Source organism: Chiroxiphia lanceolata, chromosome 2 (assembly GCF_009829145.1).
Source record: "Chiroxiphia lanceolata isolate bChiLan1 chromosome 2, bChiLan1.pri, whole genome shotgun sequence".
Classification (NCBI taxonomy): domain Eukaryota; kingdom Metazoa; phylum Chordata; class Aves; order Passeriformes; family Pipridae; genus Chiroxiphia; species Chiroxiphia lanceolata.
In genome coordinates this window covers 58,305,573-58,324,905 of record NC_045638.1, presented here as the reverse complement: position 1 = coordinate 58,324,905, position 19,333 = coordinate 58,305,573, and the positions used below count along the sequence as shown (strand labels likewise).

At 34.2% G+C, this 19,333-nt stretch overlaps 1 protein-coding gene across 7 annotated transcripts in view; it reads left to right on the top strand.

The window, feature by feature from the left end:
• Positions 1-19,333, top strand: part of LRCH1 (leucine rich repeats and calponin homology domain containing 1) — a 118,199-nt gene that overhangs the window by 67,918 nt on the left and 30,948 nt on the right. For 5 of the 7 annotated variants that reach the window (XR_004355718.1, XR_004355720.1, XM_032681156.1 and 2 more), the window contains exons 7-15: positions 255-339; positions 4,697-4,802; positions 5,925-6,037; positions 7,559-7,626; positions 8,697-8,783; positions 10,991-11,027; positions 11,713-11,826; positions 13,892-13,939; positions 15,154-15,226. Coding sequence is in view for 3 of the 7 variants with exons in the window: in XM_032681156.1 (XP_032537047.1) it covers positions 255-339; positions 4,697-4,802; positions 5,925-6,037; positions 7,559-7,626; positions 8,697-8,783; positions 10,991-11,027; positions 11,713-11,826; positions 13,892-13,939; positions 15,154-15,226 (731 nt within the window). In the remaining 4 variants the exon portion in view is untranslated. The remainder of the gene's footprint in view (positions 1-254; positions 340-4,696; positions 4,803-5,924; positions 6,038-7,558; positions 7,627-8,696; positions 8,784-10,990; positions 11,028-11,712; positions 11,827-13,891; positions 13,940-15,153; positions 15,227-19,333) is intronic. The other 2 variants (XR_004355719.1, XR_004355721.1) reach the window with 1 other exon arrangement.

Here is a 19,333-nt window from a genome sequence, read left to right as displayed (position 1 = left end):
ATAGACAAAAATAAGCTTATACTGGATGATTTCTGTTATTTTCATTAATCCTTAGGTTAACCAGCCATTCCATCTGATACATTTTACTACTACCAGACTGTAAATTTTAAGTTTTTAATTGTACCAGGCTATTTCACCCTCAGCTATTAAGACTGGTTGGAAATTTGCTCTGATTTAAGTGAAACAAGGACAGAATTTGAATGTAAATGCTATGGTAGCTTTTTACCAATTTTTTTTTTTTTATTCACATCTAGCATTGATGACATCTACCCAAGTAAAAAGGACTCAGATTCAGGTGTTGGTAGTGATAATGGTGATAAACGTTTGTCAGCAACAGAGGTAAGTTACTTGCTCTTTGCATCCAGCTCCCCTTCCAGCACTCATATTTTGCCTATATTTTTAATTTGGGTAAAAATTTGAATAGATTTTTAGCCATAAAAACTCTGCAACCGTATTCTTGACATAAATTTCTCACTAAGAAATGGCTGAAATAATGATAAAAGGAGACTGGGATATTTCAAATTCTTTTTGTGTGTACACTATCTGAAGAGGGAAGTGAGATACTTGCTTCTGAGTGGTCAACAGCCTACCAATAATGAAAATTCACTACAGTTCTCGGGCAGTTTACGTAATCTAGAGAATGAGAACCAAACCAGAATCCACATCTGCTGTTTTCAGTGAAGGAAATATGCCAACAGGTTACAGACTTATGACTTCTCACTTGATTTCTCTCTGACTGATAACTCTTTCCTGTTGGGAATTAGTAGTGCCCAGTCCCAATATGTTCTGTGATGGGGTTATGGCAGATTGCTGTAGCACAGGAACTTTAGAAACTTTGCAGATCTTAATGCACTTACATGCTCTGGTGGTTAGACAATGCTGGAAATAAGCCTTCAAACTCTTTTATGAACTGTGATGTCTGACTGAGCAAAGAGAAAGAGTACCTTTGTGGGACTAGTGTTGTCCTAAGCAGTTAGAACTGACTTTCCTAGACCTTTTCTTCTGAGGCGCTGCCCAACTGAACAGGGCACTAAATCTAGTTGGAATTGAACTGAATAAATAATGATAAATAAGTAATTAGCAATATAATTCAGTAATGATCTTTCTGAAATATACAGTGACAGAATTTGTGATCTGACCTTATGGGAAATATCTAGGTCACAATAGAATAATGACCTTCTCACTACTTAAAATAATTTTACACTGATTCTTTAGTGTTTGTCTCCTCCTTTGAGGAAAAGGAATTCTGTTGCTTTTGAAACAAATGTATAGAGAATCAAGCTTATGTACTGAATTTTTAGTTACTGAAAAGCAAATTGAATGTGAATCCAGTTACACACTGATTGGTCTGTTAGATACAATAGCATTTAAAGAAGTCAAACATGGAGATTTCCAAGTATTTGGACAAGTTTCTTGCTAGATGGAAGTGAAGCAGAGTTGTAATGATTTCTAGCCAAACCTCTAATGGTTTCCCTCTAACTATAAGAGCATGTAGTCCATTCAGAGACGCTTACTAACTGTTTTGCCATTTTTACACTTCCTGAAGCTAACTTAGCTTATTAATAGAACTATTATTCCAGAATTTCCTCTTTAACTATCACTATTAGAAAATAGATCGTATTACCTGTAATCAAAATGTAGCAATTTAAATGCTGCAAAAAGTATTTTAAACACAACTAACAGTGAGCCAATACATTTTTAATAGCACCAAGGTTTTTTTTATATGAGAACTGCTTACTCATTCCATCCCTGCCTGACTACTGCTCTGCTATTAAGGAGAAACAGATGCTGAGATCAGTAATCCCAAATGCGTTTGGTAATAAATTTACCACTCACTTTGCTTCTGATGAGATCTTTAATACCTGTGTAACACATGAGAATTGTGCAATAAATATTAGCATATTGCAAATATAGATTCACATACAGTCAGAAAGCTACATACCAAATGTTAGATAAACATTAAATGATCAGTGATAAAATGATCATTAAAACACGTCTGGGAGTTTTTATGAATACAAATATGGTAATTTAGTCTGAAGGGTAGTGGCTATTGAGTTCCCAGTCTTTTACAGGCAATACTACAGTGTCATTTTGCACATGTGTAACTTAAAATCAGTAACTTAAATTAATCACTTGTTTGAATACTAATGTATTTTTTAGGAAGCTTGTGAATTGACTTTGGCTGAATACACCTAGGAGGGAATACTAGTTATGTATCTCTGTCTGACTTGGTAGGGTCATTGCAGCATCCATTTTCAAAGCTACAATCATCTTGGGCATTTCAAGTGAAAGATGTCTTGTAGTGTTGCTGTCAAGCTGATCACAACCAGTTAAAGACATTTTCTGCTTTAAGGTAGCATACTCCTGTACTTCATCTTTTAGGAAAAGTTTAGCATTTTGATTCGTTTTCAGTCTCACTTTGGCCTTATTTTTTGGTTTTGTTAAAGTTCATTAGAATGAGAGGGTACTTGCTAAGATCCAGATGGTGCCCGTGCTTTATTTCCCATATGAGCAATGCATTAGTACCAGCAGGAATGTATATGAACATTCTGTCAAAGTGCATCATCTGAAATCTATGTTAGAATAATGTTAGGTATTTTTGATTCTTATATGCTATTGTCTTCTGTTGCTAGCTGAATAAAAAATAAAACTGTGAATGAAGGAAGTGAGATACAATATTTCACGTGTGAAGGAGCAATACTTTTGTATTATTGCAGGCTGTTTGGATAGTTTCTGTTTCAGAGTATGCTGGCAGGAAACACCTGGAAAATCAGTTGCAGAATTCTGTAGGTCTTGAAAGTGACACATAGCCTGCTTTGTTTCCAACTGAATGTCCCATGGCTTTTTTTATACCAACACTCCAAAATATTTTTCTTGGAGTGTGTGTTAGTCTGCTGAGAAAAAACGCCCTGTTTTGTTATTCAGAACTTGTAGTAGTGTGTATAGGAACATTTTACTGTACTATTTTCGAATGCTGGTTGAAAAGTTAACAAAATATGAGCTTTCATCTAGAATAACTAAATTTAGTGCTTAAATGTCACATGAGATGTAGTCTGAAAGACAGAGAAGGAACTTCACTGTAACATCAGTTGTCTGAATGAATTTTTACTGTGCGTGTCCTCTTTTTTTTTAAGCTGTTGGATTGTCATTGTTTCAGATCTAAAAGAACAGTGACTTTTGTGCTTACAATACTTGGAGCATGGTTTGTGTCTTTTCCATTTGAGATACTAATTTGTTTCATTTTAAAGTATAATTAATTTTAAAATTTATAATTTATTTTAAAAATACCTTATGAAGTCCCTGAACATCCTTTTGAATTTTTTTTCCCTTTAAGCAGAGGAATGCAGCCAGTGAATTCATTGCATTAATAATATGCAACTTATAAGGAAGAACATTCATGGTTGTCTATGTTTACAAAATATTTTAAGTCAGAGGTATTCTGGGAAAATAGGAATAACCACATGTATCTTTGCAGTTTTTAGAAACAAGGTAGATTTGCTCCATCCTTTATCACGAACCTTAGCTTCAGGATTTTAAGAAAATATTTTCTACCTGGAATATGAACATATAAAGGTAGCAAGAATGGCATAGTTCTACTAGAAGCTAGCAACTATGGAATTAACTGACTGTATGTAACACTCTCCCATTCCATTGGAGATCTTTTGTTAAAATGGTCTGAGCTGATAACATCGGAAATATTTCTGTAAAATATATAATCTGAAGGGATATGGAACAAACTGCTATATATCTATTATAACAGTTATAATTACAGAATGCATGTATGGAATATGTACGTGCAGAGTAGCAAGTTACAGAAATAGAGGATTTAAAGAATGAGTGACACCCGTGAGTTTGTTGGGAAATACATTTGCAAAGTTCTGAGACAGTTCTTAGTGGTAAGTTCTGTCTCTCAGGAGACTTAAGAATAAAGACTTGGCCTCTTCTACAAACTGTGGTTTGGCTCTAGTTCACCTCAGGAGAGAATATGAGCAGGTCCCACTCAAACCAGGTTGCTGCTGGCCCTGCAGAGCAGCAGAGCTTTGGTGGCCTTGGACAGAAGTGAAGCCTAGTGTATCGATGCCTCTGTGCAGCCACTGTCTGTAAAGTCATGGACAGAAAAGCCCTGTAGATATAAGTAATGTGTTTTAGTGTACCAGCTAATATAGCTGAAAAAAAATGGATGAGCTTTTAAGCCAAGACAAGCTATTGTACTTGAGTCTTATGCTCTTTTTTTCAGCTCTATCAGTTAATACAATTAAAGATATTGCCTCGGTCTACAAAGTTCATGTTGCTCACCTTAAGGCATTCAGTTAACAAGCTGCATGGTAAAGCAGGGAAGAAGAGTCTTGGAGGGAACAAAAACAAGGACTCACTGTTTCTACAGACTTCGGTGGCTACAAGGAGGTCCTATTTTCAGCTGGCCCAGGAAAGCACAGAGAGCAGCACAGTGCAGCAGTGTCACTGCAGGGGGAGGACTAGAGCAGTGAGGGAGATAGGAAAAGAGGACAGATGAATTGTTCTGCTTGGCAAACCTGTGAGGATGTATTTAGCATGACTACAACTTCCTACAACAGGATTTGGTCATATGCTCTAGTATCCTCTACTGGCAACTCTTTAGTGAGCACTCTTCTCAGTATGTACATTTTTCTCAGTCTAGATTTAGTTTGGAACTAGTGTTTCTCTTGTTTTTTCCCAGCCATCTGATGAAGATAATGTCAGCTTTAATGTTCCAATGTCAGACATCATGGAAGAAGATCATATTATAAAGGAAGATTCAGCTCACCATGCTAACTCAAGAAAAGGTTGGAATGTAAAAACCATGGAAGTTAAATATGGGGGTTGTTGATTCCATACCTACCTACCTACCCAGAAGGTTTTGAGCATGTATATGTAGTTGTGAAAAAAGAAAAAGTATGCTACTTAGAAAATTTTTAAAAATCTGAGTCCTTATAGTAGTTTTCCATAACATTTCCAATAAACTTGTTACTCTATGTCTCAAGACTTAGTAAGATCTGATTTTGACTGGGGGGAAAAAAGTGAAAGTTGTTTTAAACCATGTTTCCCAACCAGTAATATCAATGTACAGTAATTTAGCAAATGTACGGTATCAGAGTCCATTTCTGTAGTTGGACTTAGTGCATATATAAAACTTTATTAGTCAGCTTTGCCTCTGGAAATTTTATCTAAATTTTTTTAAGTAACTTATATTTTTTCCAAATTATACTACATACCAAAAAACAATGTTTCTCCAAGTTCTGCACACACTGATGATAAATGAAGGATGAAGTCAGTGAGTTGAATATGGCAACCACATAAATAGGAGGTCAGCCTTTACACACTAGATTAATGAACTTCAGTTGAGCTATTCATTGGAATTTAAAAGAATACAAAGATAGGAAAAGTTTTATATCCTACAGTGTTTATTAGCAAACTGGAGAGGGTAAGTTATAGGATCATATCCCTGGAAATACTATATGTAGGCAAGAGATTGGCATAGGCTCTGAATAATTTTGGTAAGCATTTGACTCTTCATTACAGCATGACTCGGAAATTACATTCAACTGCAGGTCCCTGGCTGTTACACCTGAATGTCTTAAAAATCTCAGCAGCTGTCCAGCTGTGTTCTTGTACCAGTACTGGCAGGACAGACTTGGTGTAGTTAAAAACTGACTCAATCAATGCCTGCTGTGGTGCTTCTGATAGACAACTGTATATGCCCAGGCTATTAATTTATTACAACTTTGAAATGAATTGGCATCAGTCTTTACAATGCAAAGGTCTTACTTAACCTGTTTGAAGTTTTTAATATGCTTTGAATTAAAACTTTGGTTTTGAGCTCTATAATTTAATACAGTTAAATTATATTGAGTAACAAATGTTGAGCAGAAATCATTCTTCTGTCTTTTTTTTATTGCTGTTACTAGTGGAATTCCATCAAGGATCTTCTCACTTGATTGTCAATGATAAGTCAAGAGAGACAGTAAACCAGTTCGATGAATCGGATACTCTTACTTCTGAATTTATGAGTTACATGAAGGCAAGTTTGCAACAATTTTAAGTGGGGGAGAAATATTTTCACTACTTTTGTAAGTGCAGAGCAAACAGGAATATAAACTGCATATATTTTAGTGAATAAGAGATTGCATTTGATATTCATTATTGTAAAAAGATACAGAAAGCAAAAATAAGCAGGTAGGTTTAAAATTATTACAATTAGTTTAGGCAATCAATTTACCCATAGCTCTTTCTAGTATATGTAAGAGTTATTTTCTAACTATGTTTAAGGCTTTAGGAAAAAAAGGTGGGTATGTTTTGTGTTACTTGCTTTATATTTTGAATTGAGCAATTTTTTGTATTTGTTACATTGCTAAAATGCAAGACAACTTTGTGCTAACTGTGGTGGCTAAAGTTTTGAAGTAGTGTTATGGTAGTAAAATACATTTTCTTAAATTTTTTAAACATTATAGTAAAAGTTGAGAGATCTATCAAGACAGATTGTATCAAATCACCTTCTAGAATAAGTGCTGCATTTTTGTCGTCTTATGATGTGTGCCCTTCTTATAGGAAAAGTCATATTCTTCTTTCTTATAAGGTGAGGAAAAATGAAAAAGAATGGCTTTATTCATTCTAGTAGGGATTGGCACTGGCAAATTAACCGTCACTGGAGAATGTTAGAGAAGCTGGTACACTCCTCAGTGTCCCATATGGCAGAGTTGGACAGCATTTATTGGTACAGGGTGATGCAACTGATGTGCCAAACATGACACAAGAGAGGATAAGCCTCTCTTTTTTGCTGTTGATTCTTTACAAGTACAAAAGCACATTCATTCAGAGAGCTTCTGTCTTTATTGGCAGCTGAACTAGTTCAGTGTTCCTGCCTGTCTGAGATGAAAGGGACAGTTGCAAAGCACCAAGTGGAAGCGTAAAAGGGTCAGGTTTTCAAATAAGTAGAACTTCATAGTTATAGGTGTAGGAGCTCTAATTTATGCCTACATTGAACCCAAAATAACTGGCTGACTGATACGAAGTCTTGCATGCAATTTTTGTTCTGATTTGTTCTTTTTTAAAAAAATGTTTCATGACCATCAAAATTGTCACTTATGAATTCTGTTAGTAATTATGGGTGAAGTACATAATTGCCACTGTTTGCGTATTTGGAATTTCCTTACTCTGTAAACAAATCTGGCTGCGGTAGGAGGGAAAGTAGGAGGAGAGTTAGGGTCGTGTTTAATTGAAGCATTGTTTCTATGTACCAGAAAGTCACAAACAGAGTCTGGGACATAGAATGAAGAATTCTTATGCAGCTTGACTTTCTTTTTACTGTTAAAGGAGGGTAAGGGCTGTTGACCTCAGTAAAATCTGAAGAGTGAATAGAAGATCTTGTAATCAGTATCTTAAAAGGGGCTAAAGGAAGGAGTGGAGTGGAAGTGTTGAATTGCTTCAGGTAATCAACCTAAACTGTTACATAAATTAGGTCAGTGCAGAGTCTGAAAGCAAAATTTATCTGCCTGCTTAATTGCAAAGTTCAGTTCTCATTATCGCTTTTGTCTGCTTACAGAGCAGAGCAGCGGAGTGTGATGAATTATTGAGAATAGAAGAGGACATACAATGGCAAGCAGACGAAATGTGAGTATTTTTTATGTATCTATAAGTAATTAGCTGTGTCACTTAATTAGTTTGACCAGAACTGGTATTTCCTTGTCAGTTAATAATTTTGTAGACTTGGAGGCATGACAAATGCTTAGCCTTTCACTTTGTGTGTGCTCAATGTTTTACGTATTATTGCTGAATAGAGTGGATGTTATATTGCAACTAATTAATTTGTATGCACCAATAATGCTGTAATGTATTTTACCTATGTAGAATGCAAGCTTTTTTATTAGATATTTTGATATTTAGCTTATTAAAGGCATTGGTAACAAAATATTTTATCAGAACTTGTAAGATTTAAATTTAATGTGCATTTAAAAAATCGATTTAATTGGAAAACATCCCTCCATTTTTTGTCTTCTTTTATCATAATTTTAACCGTGGAGCAATCATTAACTCATAGATATTAATTCAAGAGTAGAACAAGTGAACATCAGTTGCTGGGGTGAATGCATAAGAAAAGGGAATTTAACATGACAGTGTACTGTGAAGTTGTCACTTATCAGAACAGCGTAGTCCTATATGATGCAGCAATGAAAACTGAAGGAAGGAAAGAAGTACTTTCTGAAATAGCCTTACTGGCAGAACTAATAGGAGATAATACTTCTAAACCCCAAAAAGAATTACAAATGTCGAAAAGCAAAAGAAAGCAAGCTGGCCTTTAAAAAAAATTCATTGTATTTATGTTAATACTGTTCATGTTAATACATGTGATGAGTGCAGTTAAGAGTCAAATATTGGTAAATAAATTTTCAATTTTAGAATACATTCTACTTTATTGAATGCTAAAAGTTTTAGTTCATCAAATTTGTTTGTTTATGTATGTCTTAGGTTGAGGGGATTTGTTAAGGGCGAAGTGTTGGAGAACTTTTTCAGAAGAAACTCTTTCCATAAATTCAGCACATACTGGTGTGCAGAGAGGCTGTTTTTCTCTCTCTATAGTGCTTGCATGCCAGTTGGAAGATGCAGCTCACAAACTGAAATCCAGACTACCCTTGATAATTGCTGTTATACCTTTTCTTTGAATGCTTTTTTTTTTGTTATAGACTAAATTTATCAGAAGAACAAACTATTGATATAGCAATGATAGAACAACTAAGAGAAGCAGTAGATTTATTACAAGATTCCAACAGGTATGCTTACAGTAGCTGATGTGTTAATGTAATATATTTTAAAATTTTATTAATTACTTTAGAGTACTCTTTTAACTGACAATTGATAAAGTTTTCTGGAGTTATGAAGTGCTTTGTTTGCATAGCACTGTATGCAAGATAGTTAAGAAGGAAACTCTTTCTGAGTATCTAGACAAGATTTCCAGTAAAATAAGCACATTTCAAGTATAAGAGAAACCTAAAATTAGAGATGAGGACACCCCTAGGCATTCATCTCATGTACACTACTGTGATATTCTGATGTTTTGTCCAGGATTTTCACGTTCTTTTAGAGAATATAAATTTTCCTCTTACTCGTGATTGGTGTATTTTGTTGGACTGAGAAGGTCTTCTGGCCCATCTTCATCCCAGTTCAAGGGAGCACATAAATGAGGTACCTGAATTAGTGGTGGAGTTTCTTTAGTCTTCTGAAATCCAAAGGAGAAAGAGGAGAGGCTGAGTAATCTATTTAGACTTCCCCTGACTACAGAAGGCAAGATTTTATAATTTAGGTGCCTGTTTTAAGAGGCTGAAGTCAAGGTGGAATGACTCTGAGTTTGTGGCTAAGCAAAGGAATAAGTATTTAAAAGAAAACAAATACTTGCCCTACTGAAAAAGTCTGACAATAGTGGTGTAGGCAGTTCTGTCCAGATGCTTGCTCTTGCTTTTCTTTGTGTAACGACCTTCAGAAATTGATAAGTTCAGTTTAATTCTTACTTCTATGAGGTAGCTGGTTTACAGCTTCATTTCTCTGAAGACTAGAAACCTCTCTGTCACTTCCAGTCTTAAGTATACTTGATTCTCTTTCCTCCCTTGACCAGTTCACCACAGCTATTTGCTTTCGTGACTACACTGTTCTTTACTTGAAATGCCTGTTTTGTTACTGATTTTCACCTAGCAGACCTTTGTGCTTTTAGGACAGAAACTTGCACCTCTTAGTATTTCTAGAGGCACAGTTAGCTGGCTTTATTTTGCATCATGTAAAGAATACTTGAATTCTTGAATCATATAATGAATACTTGAATCAGAAGTATTTTTGCTTAATAAAATATTGTACAAATTAGGAAATCTCTTTAGTTTCTATAACTTCCTAGTACCATTGCTTCTGCATATCGTATGAGGCTTATTACCTTGTGGGAAGAGTTTTGTAGTTAAAAAAGGAAAAGATTTGTTTGAAGAAAAAGCAACAGTGAAAAAATTCCAATTGTTAACCTTTTGTCATTTTGATTTTTATTTCCAAATGTTGTTCCAGTATATCCTACATATTTAGGGTTTTTTATAAAATTAAAAAGGTCAATAAAATACAGAAACTCTGTTTTCCTATGCACATGCAGGTGTGCTTTCATTAGTAAGACTACAGTAAATTCGAAATGAGACTTTTAAAAATGGCTAATCATGTAATATTTTTACTAATGGGTATGATTATTAAACTTGTAAAATGCTTGTCCTGTAACTGTTTTTTTTTAGTGTTCTGCAGAGTTTCAAATCTGTATACCCTATGTGCACATAAGCAGCATTTCAGTTCTGGGAAGGAAAAAGATTTCAGATTCAGTCTTCTTTTACAATATTTTTGGATGTTTGCTTCATATTTCTATATTCCCTTTCCTATATTTACTACTTTCTTTCATTTTCTCATGCACTGCAAGAGCAAATTAAATGTGAATATCTGACCAGGTCTATGGCTTCTATTTGGACAATGGATGCTAGAGGTCAGATACAGAAATCTACAGATAATGGCATGGTTGTTGGTAGTAAACAGGTCCTGTTTTGATACAAGCCATTGCTGAGGGTGATATTTGCAGATGAGAACATTAAAGGGGCTTTGCTGAACTGAAGCATCAGGAGACACTTTCAGAAGTTCTTAAGAGATAACGCTGAACAGGTTAAAAACATGACTATAAAAGTATTTCACATATCCATTTGTTTGAAATTAAGTACTAAACAGAATGGTTGCAAAAGCTATACCCCAGTGCAGTGTTTTTATTTCAAACCTTGTAGATTTAGCACAGATATTTCAGAGAGCAGTGATGCGAATCTGTATCCCATGGAACCAGCAACAGATTTAGAATTTCAGCAAAGTGTGTTTATATAGCTTCTTTAGAAAAAAAATAATGCATTTGTTAGAAGCATCGTATTCAAGTTGCTACATAATGAATTACATATTTCCATTTGTTTATCTTCATACATAGTGGTCAAATACAGATGGAGATGTCTTCCCTTGGTCAGGTATGTTAATGAGTGTATTATTACAAAATATTTTTTTAGGGAAAGACAGGAAATGAGCCAACAATTTCATCAATTAATAATCTATCAAGTAGGGAAGGGACAAAGCTAGTAGGCTGGAGGACAGAACTCATTTTTCTTTAACGTATTTATAGAATTGTTTGGGAGGGGGGTTTATCTGTATATGTAAAATTTTTCTGGGTTTATCAGTTACTTTTTCATTGTAGTTTCCCTACTCCTGTGTGTAACTGTCATGTATGCCAGTTCAGTTATGCATCCTTGTCTACCATCTGACCCCCCCATCTCCCTCTTCTGGTTTAAGAAAACAGTGCATTCATTAAGAATAACCACAAAATATTTTGTGAAATAGCAATTAGTGTTTTTCCAGAGTACTGTCCTGTAATTACAAACACTATCTGAAGTATATTTTTGAATTTTTACAGAGTGATATATGTAGCTTATTATTTTTTTAGTATGCTGACCGGTGGACTGATATTCTTTATGAAGTAGTTTTAGATTTCATTATCTATCTGTTAGCACTGGAACTGTAATTATATAGTATCTGCTTACTTCTTTGTTTACTTTTCAACACAGTATTTGTAAGAAATATTTTAAGGTAATGTTTTACAAAAAAAAAAATAGTTCTATTTCCAGTGGTACACAGTCTGAAGAGTTATTTATTTTACAGAGAGAAAATGCTGAAGAGGAACTAGAATTTCAGAGGAGGAGGGAGTTGATTATGGAGAAAGCAAAGCCTGAAGTGAGAACTTGTGAACACAGTGAAAAATGGTCATTGAGTCAGGTATGGAGGTGTCTAGATGCAATAAATGTGGAAACATTTGGCATGGATCTTTTCATTCTGTCAATTTATGTGTGGGGATAATGGGTTTAGGGCCATTTGGGGGGTTGGTCTGGCTTTGCTGCTTTTTTGGTGGTTTTTTGCCTTACCATGAATCTCAAGGTTTGACTATAAGTGGAAAGTTGATTAAGACCTAGCTCTTAGGAAGGAACTGATATAATACAATTAATAAAAGTATTTTTGCCCAATATAAAGTATAGTAGTTGCAGTGTTTGCATTCCCCTGGAAAAAAATGTCACCTCAAAGTTATATCTTCGAGAAAATGAAATACCTGATTCCTCTTCTGCCCTCACCCCAAATATTCTTGTAGTTATATAAGCTTCCAACTTCTTATTAGCAGCAGTATTTTTATTGTGTTTAATATTGCAAACAGACTGTTTATAGGTTGAGATGATAGTTTTAAAGTTTCAAAAATATTTTAAGATTTCTGTACGTTGTAATGATCCAAAAATAAAGAACTGCAAAAACCCCTAATTTAAATATTTGAGGCATATATTATTACTTCAGAACTTGCTATATAGGGATTTTTGTGACTGCTCTTGCAAGAAGATTGTGAGAACAAAATTACAGAACATACTGTTTATATTGGTAGTACATTAATATGATCTCTTGTATTTTGTTTTATGTTCATGCCTTTCAAATGTTTTTATGTGTCATCATCTTTACTATCAACTATTCCTACGATAACCTTGTGACTTTGTTAATCTGAATTTTGTCTTTGCTTTTTCTTTAAAATGTCAGAAAAATTGAGTTGGTTAATCTCCTTTGTTGTATCGTTGTGCGTTGGGTTTACCACATTTTATTTGGAACAGTTCTTATTGCTTGTTGAGATGAACAGATAAGGCTAATTCGGTGTCAAAGTATGTGTGGTCTCTGTAGTTTAATGAACTGTTTAACAAGGATACACCACTGAAGAAAATCTTTCTAAACACCTGTGGGGGCCTGATATGAATTGTATTATGCAGGTGAAAGTACTAGGCACATTCTGTGACATGGAAACACTTCCTGCAGGACCAAGTTTTTAATCATACTATGTTCTTTGCAGTACAGTAAGCACTTGTGTTGCTGCTTATATTACTAAATGAATTCAATTCAGCATAAAAATCAAAATTCTGACTAGCACAGAAGTGCTCCAGCATGCAAGTCCCCAGGTAGAGCTGGCTGGGATCAGATGAGTAAGATTTCTTTCTGTTTATTCTAGGTAATACAGTGGTTGAGATAATGTTATGAAAGATGTCTAAAGCTGAAGAATTTTTTTTAAGCTTGAAAAGTGGCCAAGAAAGGTTATGAAGCAAAATGGGTGTGTAATCTTCCTTCCCATCTTGCTGGCTTTTGGAAAGCTCTGTGATTCTTGGGACCTAGTGTTCCAAGTGCTCTCTTTTATCTTATTTACATTTTTTATCTATTAAAAAAACTTTTGTCCTAAGGAAATTGTTTTGAATTGAATTATAATTTACTTATGCCAGCTGTGTTTCTGCTAAGTTGTGATTAAAGCTGAATTAATGATATTATTTCATATTTATTAATATGATGTACATGTTTCCAATATAACTGTAGCAGAAGTGGTAACAAAAGGTATGTTACATTGCAATTATAAAATTAATTGCTTATGGAATACTTCTCTCCTCAAATTTGTATTAGAAATGTATATTTGTATACTAAACCTTGGTGGCAGTTTAATTAAAAAATATGTGAAACAAAATTGTATGTGGCATTTTAACCAACAAACATTAAAGTCTTACAAATACAGTTATAATCCCTTAGTATTGAAGCTAAAAAGTGAATGACAAATCTGTGCGAATAATTTCCATGTTTTTTTAAAGTGTTGCTTGGCTAGCAACAGCAATAATATTTATTACTTATGCAAATTAATGGTTTCAGCGAAAAAAAGAATTGGGTATTAATATGTATCTGACTATCATGAGTAAAATGCCCCATTGTGTTGTATCAGTAATATAGTTTCTGAAATAGTTTTTTCTTTTTTTTTTTTATCTTTCCAAACATGCAGAATGATCTAATTGTTTGGAATACAAGTGGACAAACCTCTCACAGTGAGGTAAGATGCTAGTGCCATTTGTTTGTCTCTCATATATTTTATATGAGTGGTTCATATACTAAATGAAATGTAACTGAATATCACAGAACATATGACTGAACTCATCAGAAATGGATATGGGGCTTGTTTGGCCTGTGGTTCATTCTTGTCATCTTAAGGATTTACTAGCATATAAAAATACACTTTCTGATAAGCTTATTTCTGAGTTATGTAGTTTAGTATAAAACATTTATTTTTTTAATATTTTCTCCATTCTGACGCATTTTCTTTTTAAATTTTTTTGGGTTTTAATTCTTCCTTGTTTGACAAGACTTTCAGTTAATTTCAGTGTAATTTCTTTTTGCAGAGTTGTGTCATGTCCTTTATTAGGTTTCAGAGGGGAGCCTGATTTTATTGAATCTATTACTTACACGGTTCCAATCTCATCAGAAGATCAAAAAAGGGAAACTGTATGGAGCTCCTTACAGAGATTTTTTTTCTCTTCATATTGTTTTTGCAGAAATAGGGCTTCTCCTTCTACATTGCATTGTGCATGAGCATCTTGCAAATTCATGAGCACCCAGGCACCTGCCACCAGTCTTGGTGATGGGACTTATATAGTTCCCAGCTCCCAGAGGAATCACTTTTTAAATGGGATTCCTATTATGGAGTTTGGTCATAGGACTTCTTCTGTGTTACCATTAGTGGTATGATGATTATACCTCACCTTCTCCTGGATGTTGCTGCTCCACTCTTCCTGCTGCAACTCTTAGCCTAGTTTAGGGTCAAGGGTGATTCTGCTCTGAGGTGTATGCTTAATTTCTCCTTTTCTGCTTTTTATGCAGAAATTCAGTGTTGCACGGAAAATACCGTGCACAATGGTAACTAATTCTGAAAAAGAAACAAACGTATCTAGGGAAAAAACATGTCTTTGCTTTCTTTTTCTAAATGTACTCTGCTGCAAAATGTATATTTGATGGAACTAAGTGATGACATGGGAGAAAACTGAGAAATAATTGAGCTTATCTATAACTAGGGGGAGTATCTTGCTGTCTTTTGTCAGAAACTCATCTTTTCCAGGAGAGGAATAGGGCACAATCAAAGTTTGAGGCTATATTGTAAACAGATTATGGTGGAGTTGTAGCATGCAGAAACTTTTGCATTTTACATAGTCAGATATGCTGAGATATTCTGGATGTTACTCTTATTTTGATTTATGTTCTTGAATTACACAGAATAAGGATAAAAGTCCAGCAATGTCTCCTACTACAAATACCACAATCCCTTTTGGCCTGAAGCCACGATCAGGTAATGTGGGAAAGAAAATTGACCAACTTGTGTGTACTGGTTTGGGGTTTCTTTACATCTGTGTTTTTATTAGATGTCTCTATTTTTTTCCCTTAAGAAGGCAACAGTGTAACATTTTCTGTACAACAGTCAGAAGATCAGAACATTTTAAAGTTTTATAGGTTTGAATCAAGATTGAATTTGTAAGAAGTATGTATTTGGCATATTATATATGGATCAATTTTCATCCCTTACTAATAAATTAGATTTTTTATAAAATTATATGTATGTACAGTAAAAAATGTGTTTGTATCTAATGATACGTATTTTATATGTATATACATATTTATCATCTGTGCTACATACTAATTGAAATAAAAGTTTTACTTGATTGGTATGTAGTGATAGAGTTGAGATTTTGTTGAATAATGTATCTGAATAATTGTTTGGAAGACACTTATACATTGCTCTGAAAATTGTTCCCTGCATTGAGTCTTTCAATATTTATGCTTGTGTAAAGATCAAGCATTATGGGAAGATCAGGTCTTTACTTCATCGAGTTTAATGAATTTACAATACACTAAATCTGGGTAACCACCAGTCTTTGTGACAAACAGCAGTTTATTTAAAAGCAAACAAAACAACCAAAAAGCAAACAACAAAAGACTCGCAAACGTATATATGTATTTGAGAGCTTGGATAACAACTTCCTTTAAAAACATGATTAACTCAGTCTCTGTTCTGAGGTAGTCAGTATTGTTAAGTCATCTCACATCTCCTCTAAAGAGTAACTATAGATTTTTCAGTATGTTTCAGCATCCTAAGACTGTAGTTCTGATTTCTCACATTCCCCACAAATGCTTTTAAGCAAGTGCTCTTAAACCACTACAAGCTTGTAGTTTCCATAACAAAATACCTTGACAACAATGGCATCAATTTAGCTTTTTGAATGTTTATGAAATTGTACCCATAGATTTGGTGGGGGTTTTTGTGTTGGGGGGGGTAAGTGTTAAAAGGCAAGGAAAATGGTACTGAACCAACCTTTTTTATGAAGGAAGATACTCTTAAGTTTCTCATGTAGTTATGATACAGAGTTTGACAGATCTGTTCAGTTGCATTTCTTAGATTGTTGGAATGTTAAACTCTGGCTCAGTTTTTTTTCCTGATGATTTAGAGATGATGTTATTTCCATATATATCTAAATTATGAAAACACAAAAATGATGAGCAAATGGGTCTTTTCAGGATTTGTTGAAAATGAAACATTGAGTAATACTGCATAGTCCAGTGGCAAGATTGCAATTTCACTGTTAGGAGAAGATGTGTGAAAGCAAACAGGCCCGTGCCATGTTGCTGCTTTCATGGGATGTGGCCTGTGTTCTGAGCCACCAGTGAAATCTGCTGCAGGGACTGGAAGCAGCTTTGTTGGAGAGTATGCAAGACCATGACTTTCTTGTTAGTTTAATGTGTGCTTCCACATCTTGGTTATATCAGTGTGCCAAGATTTCCTATACTTAATGACTGTAATAGGTCAGGGCAAAATAACCTATTGACTCTTTTTGAGAGAATTTTCAGAAAGACAGGATTGTAATGTGTTGCAGTCCTTTACAACAAAACTTTAAAGTCATGTCATGCAAGACAAGGTGTACACAACTCCTACAGTTCTTTCCCAATTATATGGCAGCTGTGGACAGCCTCAGTGAACACCAAAGTCAGTTGGTTAGAACCTGCTCATTTTCTGCACTATACTAATTCAAGTTCATACATTTTAATAACTTTGAGTATACCAACACTATAGAATTATAGTATTATACAGTATAGTATATACTATACTGTAGTCTTTTGGTCACAGTATGGGTTGCAGTAAACTTGATAATCTGAACTTATTTTCTTTTCCATGTCAGATGCAACAGTCACCCGATCACATACAGTTTCAGTCACGTTAACTTAAATTTACGGCCTGGTAAAATAGGGGAACTTGCAAAAGTAAAACTTTAGATCCAACTTCAGATAAAAATATAGGTATATTAGCTATGTAGAACCATGTAACAAAATGAAGCTGTACAGAGGCATAGTAAAACTTCATATTGTTTCCTGTTCTGCTCCCACCATAGAATTGCTTTAAAAATAGTATTAAAATTTTTTTTGCTAATACCTAAAAAAAAATATACAGATAAAAGTGCATGACGGAAAATACTGGCATGGTTTTCCTTTTAAAGCTGATTAGCTTACCAGGTCTCTAGTTTCTTTGTGTTTCCTTTAAAACTTTGTGCAAGTTTTGTGAGTTTGAACCATTCCACTGTCGAAATTTGCACTTCTTAATTATATACTGCTTTATTGCCCTAGACCTGAACTAGTGTAGAAGTGCAGCATTTCTGTGATCTAGGAAAGTTTTTCAGCTTAGTCTGTAGTTTATTCTAATAGCTTTTTTTCATTTAAGTTCTTCATGGCCTTAGGTGAAGTGTTAAAACTCACTGGAAATGTAAGCTCTAATGAAGTTAAATAGTTTTAATGAGTTTTGAGTACTTAACTTTATTAGAGCTTACATTTGAATTAGTTGCTTCTATAAATCTTTAAAAAACATGTGCAAGATTAAAAGAACATTGAAGTATTCTAACTAAAATGCGTACATCATGCTCTGTGGAAAAAATAGTGGCAAATTTTCAATGAAAATATATGCAGCCATATTTTTTCAGGAATTTGAGAGTTTATTTTCACTGTGTTTGTCATCTATTTTAAATGAATTTAAATTTCTACGTGACTTTCCCCCATCCTCATCATTTCCTAATGATTTATGTCTCTTGGAAAGATGAAAGTAAACTGTTCTATGTCTGGTAAGGATTCCAGTTTTTTTGAAGTACACACACAACTAGAATTGCGTCCAGAGGATAAACCACAGTGGCTTAAACTTCTGTGTTAGTACATACTGATATGTGTTCAGGACTGAAGGTCCTTTTATTTTTCATTTTAAAACTAGGCAAAACATTGGGAAAATTCATATCTGATGGCTGACAGAAAGAACCCTAAGTACCCAAAGAAAAAGTTTTGAAAGGTAATGAATGTGTTTAGATTTCTTGACAGATTCTTTTTCAAGGGTCAGATGTTTACATAGAATGTAAAAGAGAGAACCTTTTTTTAATTTTTCAAGTTATTTCCTCCCGTATTTTAAATACTTTCATAGGGTGTGGACTTTTCAAATTCACATTAATTTTGAAAACCTTAAAAAATATTATTGAAAAGAAACAATAATTACCAGTTTTCTTAGAACCATAGTTTGCTCTTGGGAAGTGCTTTTGGTCCTTGAAAAGGAAACATTTGAAATAGCTAATAAATTTGAAATCTCCCTCCTTCATTCATCAATTGATTAAAATGTTCAGAATGATTGAAATTGAGAGTTGCCAAGGTCTTGCCACAGTATCTTTAATATGCCAGACCTTCCAGTCTGAACGGATACTAATACATGTTGCAATCAAGATTATTTTTTGCTTTTGTTCTGTGCCATTTTTAGGTCACTGTTTTTCTTACTTTCTGCTGAGCAAGGTGGCAGCAACACAGACAAACAAATTTGTACTGTCAGAGATTGAAACAAGCACTGACAAACCTCAAAATCATAAAGCAGTTTGTATTCTGAAGTGAGAAGTTGTTCCCTTGCAACTGTTTATGTAGCATATTCTTACTTGTGAATCTAGTGTCTTCAGCTTTGGGAGCTTGTAGAGGATTTGAAGCACAATATTAGTATCTGTGGTGGACATGCTTGTATTTCAAGTTTGTTGGAACACATAAAAGTCATTAAAACTTGACAGTATTTTCCCTCATTTGAGTGCTAGTTACTGTTTTTCTAATATCTGGATATTTATTCTTTCCATTTGTTTTCTTCTCTAACTGTATTATCTGTGTACTTTGGAAAACAGTGAGAATCCTGATTGCCAGCATAATTGAAGACTGTTTGTCATTTGCCATAAATCTGTGTTCTGTTACCGGTGTTGACTTTACTCAGAGCAATAAATTCTGATTCAGAGTCAAGGCTTTTATGAGGCTATTATGTAAAATCTATGGGTACTCTTTCTTAAAACTTGTTTGTAAACAAGTTGTATGAAGTGCTGTGGTTACGATGATCTTGCTAAGCTTA